The 21215-nt window shown below is 39.8% G+C and overlaps 1 protein-coding gene across 2 annotated transcripts in view; it reads right to left on the bottom strand.

The window, feature by feature from the left end:
- Window positions 1-17287: 17287 nt before the first annotated feature.
- Window positions 17288-21215, bottom strand: part of znf516 (zinc finger protein 516) — a 41094-nt gene continuing 37166 nt past the window's right edge. Inside the window, exons 5-6 of one of the 2 annotated variants that reach the window (XM_081376891.1) lie at window positions 20744-20807; window positions 17288-19517 (exon numbers count right to left, since the gene is read on the bottom strand). In XM_081376891.1, the coding sequence (XP_081233017.1) occupies window positions 19514-19517; window positions 20744-20807 (68 nt within the window). In that variant the 3' untranslated portion in view covers window positions 17288-19513. The remainder of the gene's footprint in view (window positions 19518-20743; window positions 20808-21215) is intronic. The other variant, XM_081376890.1, reaches the window with a different exon arrangement.

Below are 21215 nucleotides of genomic sequence, written 5' to 3'. Positions count from 1 at the left end.
AAAAAAGTTATTTGCATTGAAATTTGCATCAAAATTCCCATATTTTGGATGGCAGTATATAATTTGAATACAAACGACACAGTTATCTAAAATAAGTAAATAATCGCGATTTATATTTTTATACCTAATGCGAATTCATATTGTAGTCCGGACCCTTTTCTTTTTTTCCATATATGACGGTATGCTAAAAATGAGTGGTCCTGTGCTTTTTGTTCTTTTGAAAATAAATCCCATTAGTCTATGCGACATCATACACTATTGTGTATCTCTTTTGTTTCATGCCATTCAGATGCCTGGCTCGAATGAGATATAGATCATCTGAATCGCGATAGTTGAATGGAAGGATTGTTAGCATGTAAATTCATCTCTTAAATTAGCACCTTTCATTGTGTAATCAAGTTCTGCTGTATGCTGGAAAATAAGACTTTAAGGTTCTGAATCCTGCGTTGCTATAGAAATCTTCTCTCTTTTTTTTTTTTGCAGTACAATCCCTCTCCTCATCAGACGGAGAAAATACCTCACTTTGTTCTGTTGTGCTTTGCATTGTTGTTAGCCTTCCATTCAAACAAAGGAGACATTTTATGGTGCTAACAGTCTATTCAGTGTTGCCTCCTCTCATAACTCCTCTCAGAAACAGCCTTTTATGCTAGAGAAACACCCTCATATGTTAAACAGACAAAAAAACAAATCCCTTCTTCCAAGAGGGAAAAAAGAAACGTGCATTTTGCCGAGAGCTATTTTTCTCGTTTTCTCACAGGGGAGCGAGAGTTTACACGTGCCTCAACATGGCGGCCTTGACCGCGTATGAAGTAGAACAAAAGTGCTGACTTCATCTCCACTTTCCTTTTCTCTCAGTAGCCAGACAATCTCATCAGCACTGCTTCTCTTCAGCATCTGTTTCGGTTATGATGGCCACCTGTCCTGTTGTCCCTCGAGACTAGCAGATAGGACAGACAATTCACACATGTAGAATGCCAAAATATGGTGTTGGCGTTCACACCAAAATCTTTTGCTTTTTTGTTCTGAAGACATGTATATTCACCTATGGTCTGCAGGCAGGGTGTTTTATTGTTCGCAATATGCCTCGTTCGCTTCGAGTTTAAGTGTTTAAGCATTATATGGTGTATAGAATGACTGAACGCAGCCTGAAGGGAGTGGGTTGCATCTTTAGAATAATTTCAGGGTTTGATATATTTCTTTTTTCAGATTTGAAATACTGTACTTCAGTTGCAGACCGTAAATATAATGGGATCCAAAAGCCTGAGACCATGGAAATCCAGCAGGTGGGACCAGCTTAAATTCAAAACAATTCTCATACATTCCCTACGTACATTTTAAATATGTCTTCTTGTTTTAGACCTTTTGACATTTTCCAGCACTGATAATTTAAAATAATCTTCAGATAATGATACAGCAGTACAATGCTTTTTAAATAAATAATAATAATAAAAAGGTTTTAATGCTTTTTCACAAGTGGTCTCAGACTCTTGGACCCCACAGTACATCCATGCATTTGTGTTTGAATGTGTCTCTTCAGAAGCGGTTAAACATACCTGTAAAATGTCTAAATCTAAGTGTTCATTTGATACAGAGAGGAAATCAATTCCTGTCTGTCAGATTTCTCTCTTCCAAAAGGTTTGTTTAGTAATTTGTTTTATCGTTGGCAATCTTGACAGCTCAAGAAGGTGAAAATGGCAAACTATGTGGGACCAGCTGAAATATTTCCAAACGATTCTCATGCATTCCCTAAGTACATTTGAAATATTTCTTCTCGTTTTAGACCTATTGACATTTTCCAGCACTGGTAATTAAAAAATCATCAGATAATGACCCAGCAGTACAATGCTCTTCTTATTTATTCAGAATAAATGAATAAACACATTTATTATTAAATAGAGAAAGATTCTCTCCATGACCTTTTTACAGTTTGAATGCAAAGTATCTTTAAAAAAAAAAGTGCGGATGGTATTGAGCATTGCACAGCGACTGACTTTCACCTCTGGAATGCTTGATCCTGATTGGTCGATCGCAGCATTCTACAGTCATGTGTTTTGTATAATGATAGTTTACCTGTATATTCTTTCTTCTCACATAATAAAAAACGGTAACACTTTATAATAAGGTTTCACTTGTTAAAGCTGCAGTCCGTAACTTTTTGCGCTCTAGTGGTTAATAAACAGAACTGCATGTGTCTTGCGGAAGAACATTGTAGCCAGAGCTACTTTTCTCTGTTTATGTCTATGACGAGTCACGCAGGTTCTGGGCTTCTCAGCAGTGGTACGACCTGTACCAGTCTAAAATAGTCTGAATATAAACTTATTATAGGTGTACCGTAGTGATTCAGGATCAGGCAAAAACACTGTTTGGACAATGGATTCTTGATGTACTCACTTGTTATGTAAATGTTGTACATTTTGAACACAAAAAAAGATACGGACTACATTAGTTATAAAAATTAACTATGCTTCTACAGCATTTATTAATCTTATCTACTGTCAATCTCAACATTTACTAATACATTTGAATGCACTGTGAAGTAACATGAACATGAACATTTTTATTATGCCTATATGACATTAACAAGTACTGTAAAAAATATATTGCTCATTGTTAGTTCATGTTAGCTAATACATAACGAGACCTTATTGTAAAGAGTTTAATTACTTATTGATTCATTTGTGATATTAGTCGTTATAGCAAAATAAACCCCTCCATGTTGGTTTTATGATGCGATAGGCTAAAGAGTGGCACTTCGGAGCCTGAAGTTTCACTTGATAGCCTTGCATTTCACAACACCATTTAAATCCAGTAAATGAAACAATTATCTATTATTTCTTACTTTAACTAGTTTTGTTAGTCTTTCATAGCAAAGGCTCGTACACCTGCTTTTCTCCATTGTTACAGATGGGTCGTGCGCTATCATTCGGCACAATAGCTGCCTTTTAACTCACAGAAATAGCTTGGGAGTGACACATTAACACAGGTGTTCTTCTCACAGCTAAGTGCTCCACGAGGTGAAAGGCCTTTAAGTACCTGTTGATAGGTGACAGGGAGGGACATGTTAATAAATACTGTTAGGCTGTGGAGAGGGGCCTGGTGTAATCGTGTGCAGTAAGTCAGATTGCTGTCTGGCTCTCCAGCAACAGTAAAGAGTTAATGACACGCTGTGCCAACCGCACGCCTCCTCTGCCTCGCCTCTCTATTGTAAAGGCCCTGCGCTACACAAAGCTGAGAAGAGGGATGAGCGGAGAGAGGCGGCGTGCCTGCCGATGAACAGGAAATGAAACAAAGAGAGAGAGGATGGCCTGATAGCAGTGATTATTACCCAAAATATCATATAAAGATGGCAGCGAGCATGAGGGGGAGGACTAGCGTGCCGCCCACTTAGCCTCGCATAATGAAAACGTGCAAGGTGCGAACGCGGGCCAGAATCGTGCTTGTGAACGTGTATGTGTGTGCGTGAAAGAGAGCGAGAGGGTGGGTGGGTGCGAGGAATAAATGCTAGGAATGTAAGTGTATTTTTCGTGAATCCGGCAGAATATCAAGGTTACTAGAATTCATTTGTCCTTTCGCCATTCTTCTGGTTTACCCTGGAGAGACGGACCGCGGTTCCACCTTTTAAAAAGGTAGTTAATCTGGAACTGAAACGTATACCGGCTCGACGTGCCCTTGTAATATGTTGCTCGAAATGAAGGAGCCGATCAATCTGCTTTTGATTCATGGACATATTTCTCAGATTAACTCTCCGTTGCCATTAGAGTCACCGCATCAGTAGTGAAACGAGGTTAAGACGTGCAGGGATAGGTAGCGTTTCCTGTTTATGGTGATATTACCATGCATTAACAGCTCTCGCTCTTCCAAACAAATGAAATCCACAGTAAACTGACTTTAAATCGATAGTTTTCATCTGTAGCCTGCAGAAGTTGGACCGAGCTGAAACAATGCTGCAGTCAATGAGCAGGCTGAAAAAAAAACGTAGGATTGCGAGTCGGACGTGCGCAAGCTGTGACCTTACTAAAACTGAAGTAAATGCAAGGTCTGTTATGGGGTCTGTTACATGTTACAAATAATTTTGTTTCTGATTGGACGACCTGTGACTGTGCCGCGCATTCTATATTAATTGGCACCCGTGAACAGCCAACTTGACGAAAGAATCATTATTATTCAAATAATTATTCATAAATTTTACTATTGGTGTTTTTTTCTGTGTATTATCAAACTTTTGGTCACTCAATATTGATAAATTTTTTCTACAGTACAGGACTTTTCCATGACCTTTCAAGTCATTTTTTGACTGAAATCTCATTATTGAATAAGGATTTTTAAAAATCATTCTTAATTCAGATTGAACCATTCAGATTGATTAGTTTGGTTGATTCATTGAAAAACCAATAGGATGATTTGTTTTTGATTTAGAAGTATATATTTTTGTTTTCATATTTAGAAAAAAGTATAAAGAATAAAGTTCTTTGGCGTAGGCCCCATCCGTAGCTCGCAATCCGAGTGTACGGAATCTGCATTTCCTGCCTGAAGATGAAGACAGGGGCGCAGCCGACCCCCTGGGAGGTATGGGAAGGGACCATCCTGGTGGTGGTGGGGAGGATGGAGGGGAATGTAGGCGTCAGCATCTGCGAACTCAGACATGTGTGAGTTCACTTCCGTTGCAAAGATCATTAGTTATTTACTTGGGGGCCGTTTACACGACACTGGTTTTACAGAAAACCCTTAATGATTATTGGAAAATCGTTTATTTTTAATTCAGGCTGATTTTAATAATGAATCTTATGTGAACCGTTTAGTCAATTCATTGAAGAAGAAAAAAAACTGCTCAGAAGAATGATTCACTCACAGGCTGGAATTCACAATTGCTTTAAGCAATGAAATAGAAGTGAAATATTTTTAATTTCCATGAAAGAAATTTCCATGACTTTTCCCTACAAGCACCATTTCATAAAATGTACCTGATATGTCCCAGGTTTTCCATGACAGCGAGTTTGGGAATGACTGACAAAAAAGTTCCCTGGCTTCAATTTTAACTGTGACATTTTTAAAATTGAAACCTGAAAACTTCCATTTTAGCGTGAGCGTGAACGTGAACTCCCTCTTTTACCTGCTGTCTGTTCCCGCAGTCTGACCTCCTTGTATAAGGTGTTCAATTATCTTTTAAAACGATGGGCAGATTCTATTTCCTGTCCATCAATCAGCCACTTAAAATGTACTATGCTTGAGATTATGACGAGCAAATTACACATACAAGAGCTCTCAGCTTCAAAATGGTTATGAGAGTCGTTAAGAGTGTAATTAACCTTGTGTTAAGTGGCATTTACTAATGATTAATGTGCAGTATTATAAAGGCAGATTGTTTCCTAAAATGAATACCTCGAACATAGCCAGTTTAAGCCTAATTGATCCAGACATCAATAACCTGATGCGGGATCAATTACAGCGCCTATTATCAGAGACGACGGCAGAGCGGGCCAGCTTTTAGTTGACACAAATGGCTTACTTACTTAGTGTTGTAAATTTATTGTGCCATATTTGCTGACAATACATCGTAGGAAGTCTAGGTTTTGTTGTGACTTGAACTTTGCATCTGGAGAGTTTGCAATGTACCAAATACAGGAATTTCAGTGTCTTCAAGAGCCGTCATGTCAAATCTTTATGAAAAGAGGCATTTGAGGACTTTGTCTCTCCCCTTGTTCTTTGTCCGCTCCGCTGACCCGCTGTTAAGCTCTGTATTTGTTTAGCTTCTGCTATGTGTTAGGCCTCTGCCCCTCTGTCCCTTTCTTTCTCTCATCCTCTCTGTCTCCCCCTTTTGCTCGCTCTAGTTTTACATGAGTCCGTGCCTGTGTGTTTGTGTGCGTGCGTGAGGCCCTGGCCTCTCAGTCTGCCTTTCACAGAGCGAGATGCCTGTCATTCTAATCAGCCGGCTGCCCATCTCTTCCACCACCAGCTGGCTGAGTCAACAAGAGAGAGGGCGAGTGTCTGAGTTGACTGGGCTGCCAAAGAACATATGCCCCTGTAACGGTATCTACTCCCCGAGCCCTGAGCGCTGGAACTCACGGTCCTCTCTAGCTGGCAGGGCCGTCTATGATCCGTGTCTGTTAAACCCATGTCTGACTGACACTGCCAGTGAGCTGGGTCCTGACACGCTGACGCTCAGCCGATCTGACACGGCGAAGCTCGCGCTGGATGATTCCTCCGTCCGGAGAAGCGCGGGTATAGGAGGAAGGAATGGCGCAGCGATATTTCAGACACACGTTTCAACAGGGATGAGATAGAGATGGATGGGTAAAATTACACTCTACAAACACGAAATGAAAAAATAACCACCTTTAGATGTGACGATAAACTGTTATAGCTATCCAACCATTTTTATTCATTACTAAATGTCTGAATAATCAGCTAATTTTATGCAGTGCAATTAATGGAAACTGTTATGGGATAATAAAAAAAAAAACAACAACTGAAAACTGCACAGCGATTGCTGACCTCTCTGAAAATGAATTTCTGGAGGCAGTGTTCTCTGAAACTACCTCCAGCCCTCAGAAATAAGCCGCTCCAGGCGCTCTGCTTGCCGTTGCGCGCCATCTGCTGGTTGCCTTAGTAACTGTCGATAAGACGCTGCTGGCTCATTTGATGGAATTTCACTCATTACAAAAATAATATTAAGTGAAACATTTCAGTACAGGTTTACTTGATTATCATAGATTAATTGTATAACGTTTCTATGTGTAGAAAAACTCTAGTGTTTTCGCCAGTTCCAGTACGAGCACTTAATGAGTAGCCTAGTAGACAGACTGTGATGGCGCGTTTTAACGGCCATCAACATCGTAAATCCTGCAAAGTTTTTTATGTTCTCATTTTTTTTTTTTATGTGCATTTATAACACCATACACCATAAACACCATGTATTTTACTACCTTTGCATCAAATTACAAGAAACTAGTTAACGCTGCTGTGAGGGTGTTTCTAGCCTAGGCTACAGTGGCAGTGAGAGTGATGGGAAAATGGACAACTTTCTCTCTTCTGACTGCCGTTATCAGTCTCTCTTTTTGAAGTTGTGAAAACAATAATGTGGAGTTTTTCTTTTGCTATTTGAGCAAATGGGAACACACAAAATGTAGTCTCTTAATTCACCGCTAAGTTTACCCAACTACACCTTCGCCTTTTAGGAACCCGGAAATGCGAAAAGGCTCTATAGAAAAGTTTTGCGGTAAGTCTAAGCTTATGTTTCTTTGACAGTTTTTCTATTTGTATGCTGCATTTCATATCCCATTACTTAGAACCTACCAGGATTGGGGCAACATATTTTAAGAAGTTAGACCGTCATGTTTGTTTCATAAACTTCAGCTTTGCAATTTAATGTACGTCATTTAGGGAGCATTTAATCCGCTGAAGACAACTGTGTAAAACTCAAGTGCAATGATGGTTGTTATATAGCCGTAGGTTCAGTTCACCTTCATAAAGTCACTCTTGGCTCATTAAAGGTTCTCCCATTAACAATAATCCTTCAGCATTTGGCTTAAGGTATTTGGGCAAAGGAGAAGCACGCAAATGCTCCGCTTTGTCGACTTTACGGCAACACTGGAATACATTAAACTCCTGCGCCCTTCTCCATAACTGTTTCCCGCTGTGAGTAATTAGCATTTCTGGGGTAAAAGATTCCAGCATGATTGTCAAGTGTATTACAAAAGACTCAAATTACTCAGTTTTTTTTTCTTCTTCTTCTTTTTTGCGACCATTTATCTAAGGACTGACACAGTCTGCTTCTGTTCCTTGTAAAAGAGAAGGGGGGTGGGAATAAGTCTAGGACACATTGCCATGTTATGAGAATGCATACGAGGAAAAGCATATGAGAACCCTAAAATGAATTACATTTTGCACCTTTGGATATATATAGCTTACTTTTGAGGTAATATATAGGCTAATGTAAAACGAAATTATACCGTATAATTATTTTATATAAATACATTTCAAAACTAAAAATAAATAGTAATGTTGAAGTAAATGCAAACCTTAATGGTGATCTGTGAAAATCAAGTGAAAATTAAAACATTGCTCTGTTTTTTTGAGTAGCCTGACCACCCTGACATAGCAACACTGGCCCAATGGTGTGAGTTTGGGGGTGGGACTATCTGTTTGTTGACCAATGACTGACGGGGGAGGGAGTGTTCTGGAAACATGTTTGAAAACAGTGTTTGCTGTTCCATTTGGTACCCCTTAGTTGTGGACAACTTGCTTTTAAGACAGTGAGTCACCATGAAGATACTTGGTTTTATTACCAGAGGCCATTCATCATTTGTCTACTAAACATCTAGATAAATACATCAGCACTTCTACTTATGCTATTGTTAACATCACTGTTTGTTTAGAAAGCTTTCCTCCTTCTTCTAGCCCATTATCAGCTCAATGCATGGGAAGAAGCCTAATCAGAAATTCCACTCCACTTGGTCTGTGAGAGTCGAGTCTTCCTATCACAGTTGCCAATACTGCGGGTTGTGCCTATAAAGAAGTCCCTAAAGAAAATTACACAAGAGTTTAAACCTTCAGGCTAATAGCATTGGCACAGACACTTTGCCAATATACATTTATCACCTTCAGCTCTGGCTGGGCCAAAGGTAGTGGGCCAGAGTCATGTCCTTCTTAGAAGTGTCTGGTTGGAAGATTGGACTGTCCGTCATCATTGGCTCTGCCCATTTCCCATGAGTGTACAGAAGGTTGAAGAGTTGTTTGTGTTGAAGGCGAAGTGATTGAACCATTGTCCTTACACTGTTCTGACTTTGAGAACATCAGTTCTAGGACATTGTTAGAGATCTTTGCGCCACCAGCTTAGAGACCACCGTTGACAGAAGAGGACAAGAGAGTTATAAATGGTACATGAGAATGTTTATAACCGCGCTAGTCCATTCATCTTAACTTGTACTGGTCTAGACTCTAGATGAACAAATGACACTTGAATCTGTTGGGCACACTAGAAGTGCTGTAGAATTAGCTCTTTTGACTAATCCCATGCTAGTCGCTTTAGTCGAACACTGGACGGTTTGTTAAGAGGGCCTGACTGATATCCCGGGCCCTGTATTACAGGATTTACTTTAAACGGCTTCTTTAAAATGTTCTGTGACTGTTTCTCTTTGCTGTTTTGTCCTTTTGTCAAAGAATAGACTATACTGGTGCTCTTGCTATACTTCTGAAGGATTTCTGCCAAAAGCATAGCATTAGTTTAAGCTGTAGGATCCAGCTACATACATCAACTGTTAAGTATCAGTAAAAAAAAAAAAGAAAATTAATGGGAAAGGGGGATGTATGAAATGTCCTTAATGTTAATGCTAATCACTTTTTGCCTATTAAGCACAAATTAGTGAGGGCGATGTTAAATGTCACTGGATGTCCTGGGAACCATTTGCACTTTTGAGAGTGCAGACCTACTGAATAGCTTCTGATTAGCATACTTTAGATATGGTTTAATTCTCTCCTCTGCTGATAAGTCACGAATCACACAGAGCCATAAAGCTTTGACAATGATGCTAAAAGACAAAGGCTGCTGGCTGTCGGAAAATATGCCGGACAGGTTAATATGTACGATTACATATTAATCGTTGTGGGTTGTTCTTCTTTAAGGTATATGTGCCTGACTAGTTTAAGTGTGCTAGGGAAAACAACGTGATTTATATCACGTTCAGCTTTAGAGAGCAGTTTAGAATGGGTTACTACTGCTGATAATTTGGGGGTGGAAGTACTGTGGCATTATGATATATTCCATGATTATCATTGTGGTGCATTAATATAAAAATTCTGGCTGATACAATAATTATTTTCATGTTATGGCTGATAACTGATAAATGGCTAATATTAAAATTCTATATTATTTTATCAAAATAAATAACTAAATATTAAAAACTTTTAAATAAATGTAGGCCATACAACGTTATATAAAAATGGATGTTAATTTTGAGATTTGCTTAAAGATTACATTAAAAAATGCTATTAATTAGTGTTTTTAAAGATCAACTTTAATTGAGCATTAGATGATGGCAAATGTAAGCTAAAGATAATAATATATAAAATATCACACTGAAAAAAAATCTCATATATTATTTAACAATAATCGATTTGGTCCTCACATATTTGTGCATCATTAATAACCATTTTGGTATTTATGTAACTTCAAGACAAGTTAAAGAATATGATAGTACTACCATGGTATATGTCCAAAAAAAACAGGTAACAAAATATTTTCTTTTTTCATTTTTACATCTAAAGGGTATAACTAAAAATGTGAAAAGTTAATCAGACTTTTCAATGTCTTTTAGTTAAAATGTCATTCTTTTTGTCATCTTAGCCAGCACATTTAATGTTTAGAGAATATCAGTCGATCCATAACCGAGAACCTCCACATTGAGAGACTTAATTTTCTTGGCCGCCAGCCTCTTGCATTTGACAATGGCGATGCGAGTCGAACAGAAGAGAGTGTCTGCGTCTCTGATGACTAGCGTTCGCTCTTTCAGCTGTTTGGCTGTAAATAATCGTTGATATGCATAAACAGCTCTCTCCATTCATTACTGTCAGCATAGTGAGGGGCCTGCAGGCAGAGGTCGTCCGCCAGGGGTCCACTCTCCGCTCTCAACCCCGCGGTACCCGTCACTCCAACCTGCTCCGCCGGTGCCCTAAACCCTCCATTAGCAAGGCTCCGGGTCGCGACCTCGCTGTGGCATTTGCAATTCCAGATCGTTTGATTAGCAGCGTATTTACATATTTTCCGCCACAGACACTGTTGGGGTGTCGGAAACACTTGAAGTGTTGTAATTTTCTCTGGCCTTTTTGTCGCGTGGCGATCGGGGCCCACGCACACACACACAAATATGCACATGCACTTCTTTTCTACTCACCTCCGATGACAGTGACAGCATCCTTCGCTTTCCTGCACCAACTCTACGTTTCTGCTCTGACCCCCAGAGAAGTGCCCAGTGAAGTGGATCACAATCCCCATCTGAATCCCCCAAAGATGGGTGGCCTCTTGCCTTTTAAATTTAGTCTGATTAAAGGTACTGAGTTTTTAATGCATGATTCATATTTTACCAATGACTGCTCTTCATTCTGGGACTGAGAAGGGACTGCGCCAGTCAAAGCAATTCATTTAATCCAGCTGCAGCTGGATTTCTTGATAGGAAAAAAAGATCACAAATGAGATCTGTTTAAAGGATTTAAAGCAGTTTGGGAAGAACATTTTGCTTGTTGCCTTTTTTTCCCTCCTATTTTATGAAAAAGTGAAAATGAAATTATGAACGAGAGTAGTAGATACTGTATTAGGTAACTGCTTGTTCCAGTTTACAGTTTACAAACTTTGTCATGTCTTGCTTTTACCCATTTCAGTCCCTTACAGTGCATTCACACGACACGTCTGCGTTAAAGCTTCTCATTTACTTTGAATGGGTGACGTCATGCGTTGCCGAGCTGAATTGTGGTTTCCGTCGCGTCGCAACGGCAGAAGTTGAAAAATGTTCAACTTTTCAAGAGCAAACGCAGGTGTCAGCCAATCAGATTGCCTATGCAAAAACCCTAGCGCTTACGCTAGCCAATTACGTTCATGCAACACTGGAAAAGTAATGTGATTGGCTGTTGTCACTATGACGGTCGCGTCAGCACCAAGCTTCAGACACGCCTTTCGTCAAGCGTTGGCACCTATGCCCCGTGTGAATGCAACGCAATGCTGGGACCAAGATGGGTCTTGCGCATGTTGCCCAGTTGGGACCCACCTAGTGGCAAGTGCAATCCTGCATGAAATCCATGTGGGCAATTGGCATGGGGCCTTTATGGAACCCACGGACAATCCTATATAATAGCCGCTTTCCGACCAAGTAGTTACAGGAACTTAGTTATAGGACTGGCCAAGTGGCCATAGGAACTGGTAGGAGGGGTAAGGGAGTTACGCAAGCACGGCGACTTTTATTTTGACGGAGCGAAGGGACCTTTATTTTGACAGCACTGAGAACGACAGAGCAAACAATGCTCGCATTCTCTGTGTTCATTAGTTAGCGATCTGTCTAACAGTACTGTTTAACATGTTATTAGATAGAATTGTTATAGAAAGTTAGCCTGACTACGTCAGACTTCGTACTTCCGCTCAATTTCATTTCGCTTCTGTACTCAGTCTGAGACAGCGTCATAGCTTTCCGTTTTCCTCCGGCCTGAAAACAGCCGGGCCAATCAACGAACAGAGGGCGGTCTGAGAGCCGTGACGTAGACGCTGATTGTACCGTGGATGCATAGATTTACTTCACATAATCTGCAAAAGTCGTTCACAGCCATGTTCACTACGGTATTTCGCTCGATGGTTTTTGTTTTCGCATCATACATGTGTTTACAGTGGAAGTTAGATGCGGCTGAGCATGCGCATAACATACGCCATAACCAAACGTTATGTGATTGGCTTACGGGTAACCAATGATTTTAAACTTCAGACAAGCGCCCCCCGCGAGAGAGAAAACACTTCTCTATTATGCCATTCCAGACTCTGTCTACGAAGCAAAGCGAAGTAGCAGAGTTTGGTATTACCAGGCTAATAGAAAGTACACAGTATATGAAAAAAAAAGTTATTAGCCTATGCCGTGTGGTTGATGTACTGCTAGCTGAGCAGAAATACATAATCATATTTGACTTGGTCCCCTCAAAGTTGCGTTGGATTTTCTCTTCAGCATAAAGGTTTAGAGGCCCATCTATCACTGCTTTCCATGTTTGTATCTAGTTTCTGGAGTAAATATATAGGCTATAATTGTGTTTACATGTAGCTGTTTTAAAAATGGCAGGTGCTGGTGTTTTGCGTGCGTTCGGTCATCAGCGTACACTAACATCACGGGTAGTTCCTATAGTGCTGGTTTAGACCCTACTCTGAAGTAAGAGCTAAATTAGTTCCTCCAAATGGAGTTCCTAGAACTAAAGTCGTTCCTAGTCGGCGTGTTCGCACCGCAGGAACATACGGGTACTTTAGCCAATAGCTCTAGGAACTGTGAAAAGGTTCCTCAGGTCGGAAAGCAGCTAATGCCCAGTTTTTCAGCCCATTTCATACCAAATGTACATACATATATGTATTGTCTGGGTAGGTTCAACTGTGAGCTTGAACAGCGACCCACAGAGGTTTGTTTCTGGTCAGAGGTCTATTGTGTGGTTAGTAGATCAGACAGACTCCTCCAGTTGTTTAGCAATGTAATCCCAAGTCATTTGTCACAGCACAGAACAGCAGCAGTAGCTATGCATGCACAAAAGGAGATCAATGCAATTAGCAGCCATTTCAATGCAAAGGACTTCAATACTAATGTAAGTGAACGCACATGACAGAGAGAGGTCAGAGAGAAAAAGAGGGAGAGAAAGAGATATGTCTGATTGAGTAAAATGCAATTTAGACCATATTATAATTTGGCGCTTTAGACATTTAACACTTACCCAAATAGTAAAGATGAATCTTTACAGTAGATCACAGTATTTGCACGCTGCAATGCAGTATCTTGAATGACGGTGTGCATAAATGGACTTTTTATCTGCTGTCTAGAGCAGTGTTTCCCCTGCCACAGAAATATATTCAGAACCACTCAATTGCAAGTGGGATTTTTTTACACAACTCCTCTATTAACAAAAATTAATATCGAATTATAGCTACCCGCAACAGGGATTCTTTCCAGGGACTTCAATATTTTGAATCTGGTTGCTAAAAAAGTGCATTGCACTGAGTAGGTACTACATTTTACAAGAACTAACCTTGTGACCATTAAAAAAAGTATGTTCTACATTGTATGAATACGTGTAGTATGAATTGAATTCGGAATTACTACATCTGCCATGATGTCACCATCATGTGACTTATGACGTCAGTTGCGTTGCTTCACTGCCATTCAGACCTCCTCTCCCGTGGCCTCATGGGATAGTAAAGTGTCCATTAGATGTGCACTTCGGAAAATCAGCAGATCTAGTTGGTCATCCGTGTGCTTTAGACCTATTATTTTATGCATACTATGAATGTGGACATTCTAGTATTTTTACAAACTGTCTTTCATCTACTATAGAAGAAGTAGGGAAGAAGTCATATTCAGACACAGGGCGAGTTGTTCATGGCAGAAGAGCAAAGTCTTTACCTAAAATTGAAAAGAAGAAGATCTGTAGATATAGAGTTTAAGCAACATAAAATATCACACTATAGAAAAAGACTAATAAGTTTCAATAATGTCCTTAAATCATTTTAATTTCGATCATCATTCATTTTTGCGCATATCATCTTCCCAATTGTAAACTACAATGACGTGGCAAATTAAATGCATTACATGCTTCCTCTTCTTTAATTGGTCAGCAAAATTGTCCCTCTCCTTCAGTTGTTTAGTTATAAAACAGCGATTTTTGAATGTTATTTCACAACTTGAACTGGAATGCCATTGGCTTTTACTACTGTCAGTTTTTAATGCCAGAAGAGCAGCCATACTCTTCAAAAAGTTAAGACTTTAGTAAATGAAATATGAGTCATAAAGTCAGAATCGTCTAACGAATGAAATGTCAAAGTCCCAAAGATAGTGGTCTAGCAGCCTAGATCAGTGGTTTCCAAACCTGTCCTGGAAGACCCCCAGGTCTCCCTTATCGGACACATCCAATTCAGGTCTTGAAGTCAAAGCCACTTTAAGGCAAGCCTCCAAGGTGAGCAAAAAATAGCGTAATGCTGTGGTACACAGGGAAGGGCACCAGAGGCCAGTTTATTTTTATTTTTTTTAATCTACTCTTCAACATGTTTGCTCTTAAACATTTGGATTGATCTCTTTTGAGTTACATAAAAAAAATGCTGTTTTATAAGAGAAGTCACAAACAATTGTGCAACAGGTATGATTCAGTTTATGGCACTTCTCATTAATTTCTATGGTATCCACAAACAGTAATTGACTGTCGCACAACTCTGAATGAAATTCAATGACGTCAAGGCTGTAATGTGATTGGTTATCAAGGCACACATGATCCAAGTTGGCCGTTACGCTTTCTCCAATGGTAGTGCCAATAATAAGACAATCACAGGCTACTTTCCTACTATATATATATATATATATATATATATATATATATATATATATATATATATATATATATATATATATATATATATATATATATATACAGTGAGGAAAATAAGTATTTGAACACCCTGCTATTTTGCAAGTTCTCCCACTTGGAAATCATGGAGGGGTCTGAAATTGTCATCGTAGGTGCATGTCCACTGTGAGAGAAAAAAATCCAGAAATCACAATATATGATTTTTTAACTATTTATTTGTATGATACAGCTGCAAATAAGTATTTGAACACCTGTCTATCAGCTAGAATTCTGACCCTCAAAGACCTGTTAGTCTGCCTTTAAAATGTCCACCTCCACTCCATTTATTATCCTAAATTAGATGCACCTGTTTGAGGTCGTTAGCTGCATAAAGACACCTGTCCACCCCATACAATCAGTAAGAATCCAACTACTAACATGGCCAAGACCAAAGAGCTGTCCAAAGACACTAGAGACAAAATTGTACACCTCCACAAGGCTGGAAAGGGCTACGGGGAAATTGCCAAGCAGCTTGGTGAAAAAAGGTCCACTGTTGGAGCAATCATTAGAAAATGGAAGAAGCTAAACATGACTGTCAATCTCCCTCGGACTGGGGCTCCATGCAAGATCTCACCTCGTGGGGTCTCAATGATCCTAAGAAAGGTGAGAAATCAGCCAAGAACTACACGGGAGGAGCTGGTCAATGACCTGAAAAGAGCTGGGACCACCGTTTCCAAGGTTACTGTTGGTAATACACTAAGACGTCATGGTTTGAAATCATGCATGGCACGGAAGGTTCCCCTGCTTAAACCAGCACATGTCAAGGCCCGTCTTAAGTTTGCCAATGACCATTTGGATGATCCAGAGGAGTCATGGGAGAAAGTCATGTGGTCAGATGAGACCAAAATAGAACTTTTTGGTCATAATTCCACTAAACGTGTTTGGAAGAAGAAGAATGATGAGTACCATCCCAAGAACACCATCCCTACTGTGAAGCATGGGGGTGGTAGCATCATGCTTTGGGGTGTTTTTCTGCACATGGGACAGGGCGACTGCACTGTATTAAGGAGAGGATGACCGGGGCCATGTATTGCGAGATTTTGGGGAACAACCTCCTTCCCTCAGTTAGAGCATTGAAGATGGGTCGAGGCTGGGTCTTCCAACATGACAATGACCCGAAGCACACACCCAGGATAACCAAGGAGTGGCTCTGTAAGAAGCATATCAAGGTTCTGGCGTGGCCTAGCCAGTCTCCAGACCTAAACCCAATAGAGAATCTTTGGAGGGAGCTCAAACTCCGTGTTTCTCAGCGACAGCCCAGAAACCTGACTGATCTAGAGAAGATCTGTGTGGAGGAGTGGGCCAAAATCCCTCCTGCAGTGTGTGCAAACCTGGTGAAAAACTACAGGAAACGTTTGACCTCTGTAATTGCAAACAAAAGGCTTCTGTACCAAATATTAACATTGATTTTCTCAGGTGTTCAAATACTTATTTGCAGCTGTATCATACAAATAAATAGTTAAAAAAATCATACATTGTGATTTCTGGATTTTTTTTTTTTTTGATTATGTCTCTCACAGTGGACATGCACCTACATGACAATTTCAGACCCCTCCATGATTTCTAAGTGGGAGAACTTGCAAAATAGCAGGGTGGTCAAATACTTATTTTTCTCACTGTATATATATATATATATATATATATATATATATATATATATATATAATACAGTATGTGTCAAAAAAAGTATGCCCAAATTCACAGTTCTCATAAAAGATTAGGCAAAAAGTACCCGGTTGACCTACACTACTTCTGGCGATTTCTGAAGTGTGTACAGGTATATGATGAACAGTTTACTATCCCATGAGGCCACGGGAGAGGATTTATGAATGAAGGTGAAGCGAAGTAAATGACACTGGTAGGTCACGAGATAATGACAACATGGCGAATATAGTACGTCCAGATTACATACTACACACATTCCTACTATATCGGACGTATTTTTTTAAGCGGTCGTGAAGTAATTGCTTATTCAAAATACCTACTCAAGAGAGTATGCGATTTCAGACGCAGCCACTGTTGCAGTCTCTACTAATAAGCTGATGAGTTGAATCAGGTGTGTTTGATGAGGGAGAAATACAAAATATGCAGTGCTGGGGATACTCCAGGACAGGTTTGGGAACCATTGGTCTATAATATTAACACCATTTAATATTTAACACCATTTAGACCAAAGGTAAGGGTAAAGTTTAATTTAAGTGGTTCAAAACTTCAACAGTTGACAATGTATGAGATGGAGATGATGTGATGATGACAGTTGACAGGTTTTGTGTACTTGAACAAAATATATGTGGAGGGGGAAAAAAGAAAACTTTTAAACACACAAAATACATTCCATACATTCAACTACTTCTATTCAAACCACAAAATTAATAGTGTTACATAAAGAAAAGAAAAAAACAATCCAATTGCAAATGAATTCATAACATGCTATTTAGTTTTCTTAGGTCTTCTGCTCTAGTACTTAGGGGTAATTTAGTAAAAAGCTAACAGGAAAAGCTATTTTTTTTCTATTTTTTTTTTGTGTGTCCTAGGACCAATTTTAAAAGATTCCATGATTTACTGTTAGTAAATTACAATTCAGCAGTCACATTTCATCCTATGTAACTTTCAAGACATCAATTGCAGGAACATAAAGTCCATATAGAACAACCAAGGGTTAAGTGCCTTGCTCAAGGGCAATGGTGATAGAAATGTTCTCAGTTACTCTCAGTTCCTGGGTCACCACCACTGCTTAGAACCTGCACCATATTACAGTTTGACTGCTGAGCATCAATACAAATGCATACTGGAGGATCTTCTAAAACAAAATTTATAATGTAGGATCAGTTTTCTTGGCTTAGTTTCCAACACAAGGACTTAGGCAATATAAATGCTCTAGATAAATGCTCATTTTTGACTGTTGTACATATCTAAATGCAATTAAAAGTACACAGCTGTGTGGGACTGTATTCGTAAATACCTAATTACCATATACAACATCCATAGAAATATATGGACAAGAATTTCTTTGCTTTTAAGTTTTCAAACTCTAGAAATATGGCAATCTAAAGCTTTATAAGTAGCATTATAAAACACACTAAAATCCCCCAATCTAGTCTTGCTCTAATACTAATCTCTCTATGATGCAATAATTTAAATGATTATACAGACAACTTGCAACTCATCATGTTAAGATTAAAATAGATCCTTCATCAAGAACGTCAGCATTTTAACATGGCTTTAAGACCTGATGCGCCATTGAATTAAGTTTTCTTTCTCTTTTCTTGAAATACAATTATTCATAATCCACTGAGGCAAACATATTTGATGGAAAAAAGGAGAAACACATGAAAAATTAAGCGCAGACAAATAATATTCCTGACTTTGTTGGACCAATCAGATGACACTAATGCAAAATATGGCATGTGTCTTTACCTTAAACTCTTCAGAAAGATGGTTTATAAATATGACACTCAACGCAAGTGGAAACCCATGTAACAATACAACTGCGCTTACATAAATACTTTAAATCCCAGGTATAGCACAATACAAAAGTGTTTAGGACATATTTTGATTATAGTGCCAAGTGTTTGTCCAACCAGTGACAAAACACACACATCTATATTATATATGCCTATAATCAGCAAAACTCAAATCTTAAGTACTGAATTTCATTGCATGTCTCCTTCGCGTGCAATTATGCACTGGTGTGAATGAATGCAGGCTTTGGAATTTCATCTAACTCAAGTCCTGAGAAATAGAATGTGGAAAACACAATCACACACGCACGCACAAACTACACTCGTTGCGGACTAAGGCTATTTAGTTTAACAACTAGTCATTCGGGGAACTCGGAGGCAGCATTTCAAGTTTAGGGGATCAGCTGAAGTCCTTGGGTTTGAGAACGCAGCTCACTGTCATACTCCATCAGCTTTGACCTCGTGTTGCCAAGGCTTTAGCCCTCAAGTGTTTTGCAAGTTCTGGATAAAGGAGGTGTAAACATGTTGCAAACATGTCATCGGCCTGTTCTGCGTAGTTTCGTTTTAATCTAGAGCTTTGTGTCAGGTGAAAATAAAAAAGGAAACACTTCCCATCAAACTAAACTAAAAACACGAACAAATCCAATGCCGTACGTTACACAAAGTCTTCCTTGAATGCCGTATTTGTGCATCAAACAGTTTTTGATGGACTTTTTATAGATTTCAATCTTCATTTGAGCTGGTCGTGAGGAGGTGGGGATGTTCAGTGAGATCCGGAGGGGTCCGTGGGTTCATTGGTAGGGGCTTGGCGGAGTCTCCTGTCTGGATACTGTGCGTTGTCGAAGGCTAGACGGTGCACGGTCTGGACATGAGTCTTCAGGTTACCTTTCTGCGAGGCGCTGTAAGGACAGTATCGGCACTGGAAAGGTCGCTCACCTGAAACGGACACACAAAAAACAAGATGAGGTCAGAGCCTGGACCCGAAGGTGAGAGCGAATCCGAGTTTTGGAACCAGAGAGGAGAGAAAGGTGACGTGGCGGTGATGTCGAAGGGCTGGCTTTGAGAGCGCTGCCTTCCCTTTTCAAGAGGAAAGAACAGAGGCAGGTTGGGAAGGTGGGGGGAGGGGCCGTGGCATGATTGATGGGCTGATGACATGCCATATGGAGACGGTTGACTGTTCCCCCTGAGGGGACGTCAGCCTTTTGTTTTCTGTTTCTGTCAGCTGTTCGTACAAACACACAAACTCACAGACACAGGAATCTCTGCCTGCCTGCCTTCCCCTGAGCAATAAGACGTCACACCGATGGTAGATGTCGAAAGTCTGGGCATATCAAGTTTTGCGAGGAGAGGCGAACTTGACAACCACACACAGACCTAGTTTCTCCTTCTGCCCATGTCTGTTTGGGGCTCAACACTGGAATAATTGTCAGAGTCCCAGTTTCAGCGTTTAATTAGACTGATGTACAACGTTGTCCTCGCGCAATCGCATAAAAATATCCCCCCACACCTGAGCAAAACAAATGAGTCTGCCATTCAATTTCTCCGTATTATTATTTTTGAAAAATGAATGAATTATCCACTAGGAAATAATTGTCATTCCGAGGGGCTGAAAAAGGGGTATTATCATAAATCATGCCTCATAAAAAAATGAAGACAGACACAATTAATCAGGACTATCTGAGGCTAGGTTGCGCTGGCTGCCTGATAAGGTCTGCGGCACAGTAAGAGCTCATCCAGGGGCACCGTGGTTCCCTAGAGGAGTAGAAAGTGAAACCCCGATACAAAACAGAACTCGCCAAATTACATTAAAGGTTATTGTCAGAGCATCACCAAGAGGGCGGCACAAATTTAATTTGACCTTTACTCTCGGCCTGCTTTTGCCATTTGTAATATGCAACACATGCAAAGGGGGTAATTCATTAAGGGTGGGCCTCCTCGTTGCAGAAAAGCACATCTCCGACTGTTAAGGTGGATGCTGGATGTAATCCATTTGATCCCGTAACGTCTGTTTATTTCCAGAATTTTCTGCATGGTAACAACGACGGCAGGTTGAAACTGCACATCACAGAATGTAGAAAGGTGAAGAAATGATTGACAGGACAGAAAAAACCCACAAGAAACACACAAATAATGCAAACAACCGAACGAAAAGTGGAACATACTTGTTTGGGGGCTTCTGTAGAGGATGGACTCCAGTTCCCATGAGTCCATTGGACTCAAACATCACTGTGGGAGCAAGGTGGCCGGGTTAAAAAGAGGAAATCAAATGTAAACGTTGCAAAAAAATTGGAACTTGTTCCCTTTTATTGTCACCCAGCAGGGTATAAACATCGTTCTTGTAAAAATTGAGCTTCTAAGTCAATACAAAATCAAAATTGATTTATGTTCTAATCACATGTTCCTGATTGGATGAAGAGTCTTGCTAAAATAGTCTTCCTTCTGAAATATATAAACCAGTTTTTACGGGCCAATCAATTGGGCTGAAAAAATAAAAAGTATTTTTATCTCACTGAATACCCTGTCAAATTTTAAGCAAGTATTGAGCATCTTCAAAGCAGGAATCCATTTTAAAAGCACTAAGGTGCAAACCAAGAATCCACCCTCTCATCAAGCATTAGCCATAAAGGCCTTGAA

This window comes from Scardinius erythrophthalmus, assembly GCF_964197995.2.
Source record: "Scardinius erythrophthalmus genome assembly, chromosome: 10".
Classification (NCBI taxonomy): domain Eukaryota; kingdom Metazoa; phylum Chordata; class Actinopteri; order Cypriniformes; family Leuciscidae; genus Scardinius; species Scardinius erythrophthalmus.
This window is presented reverse-complemented; position numbering and strand designations above follow the sequence as displayed.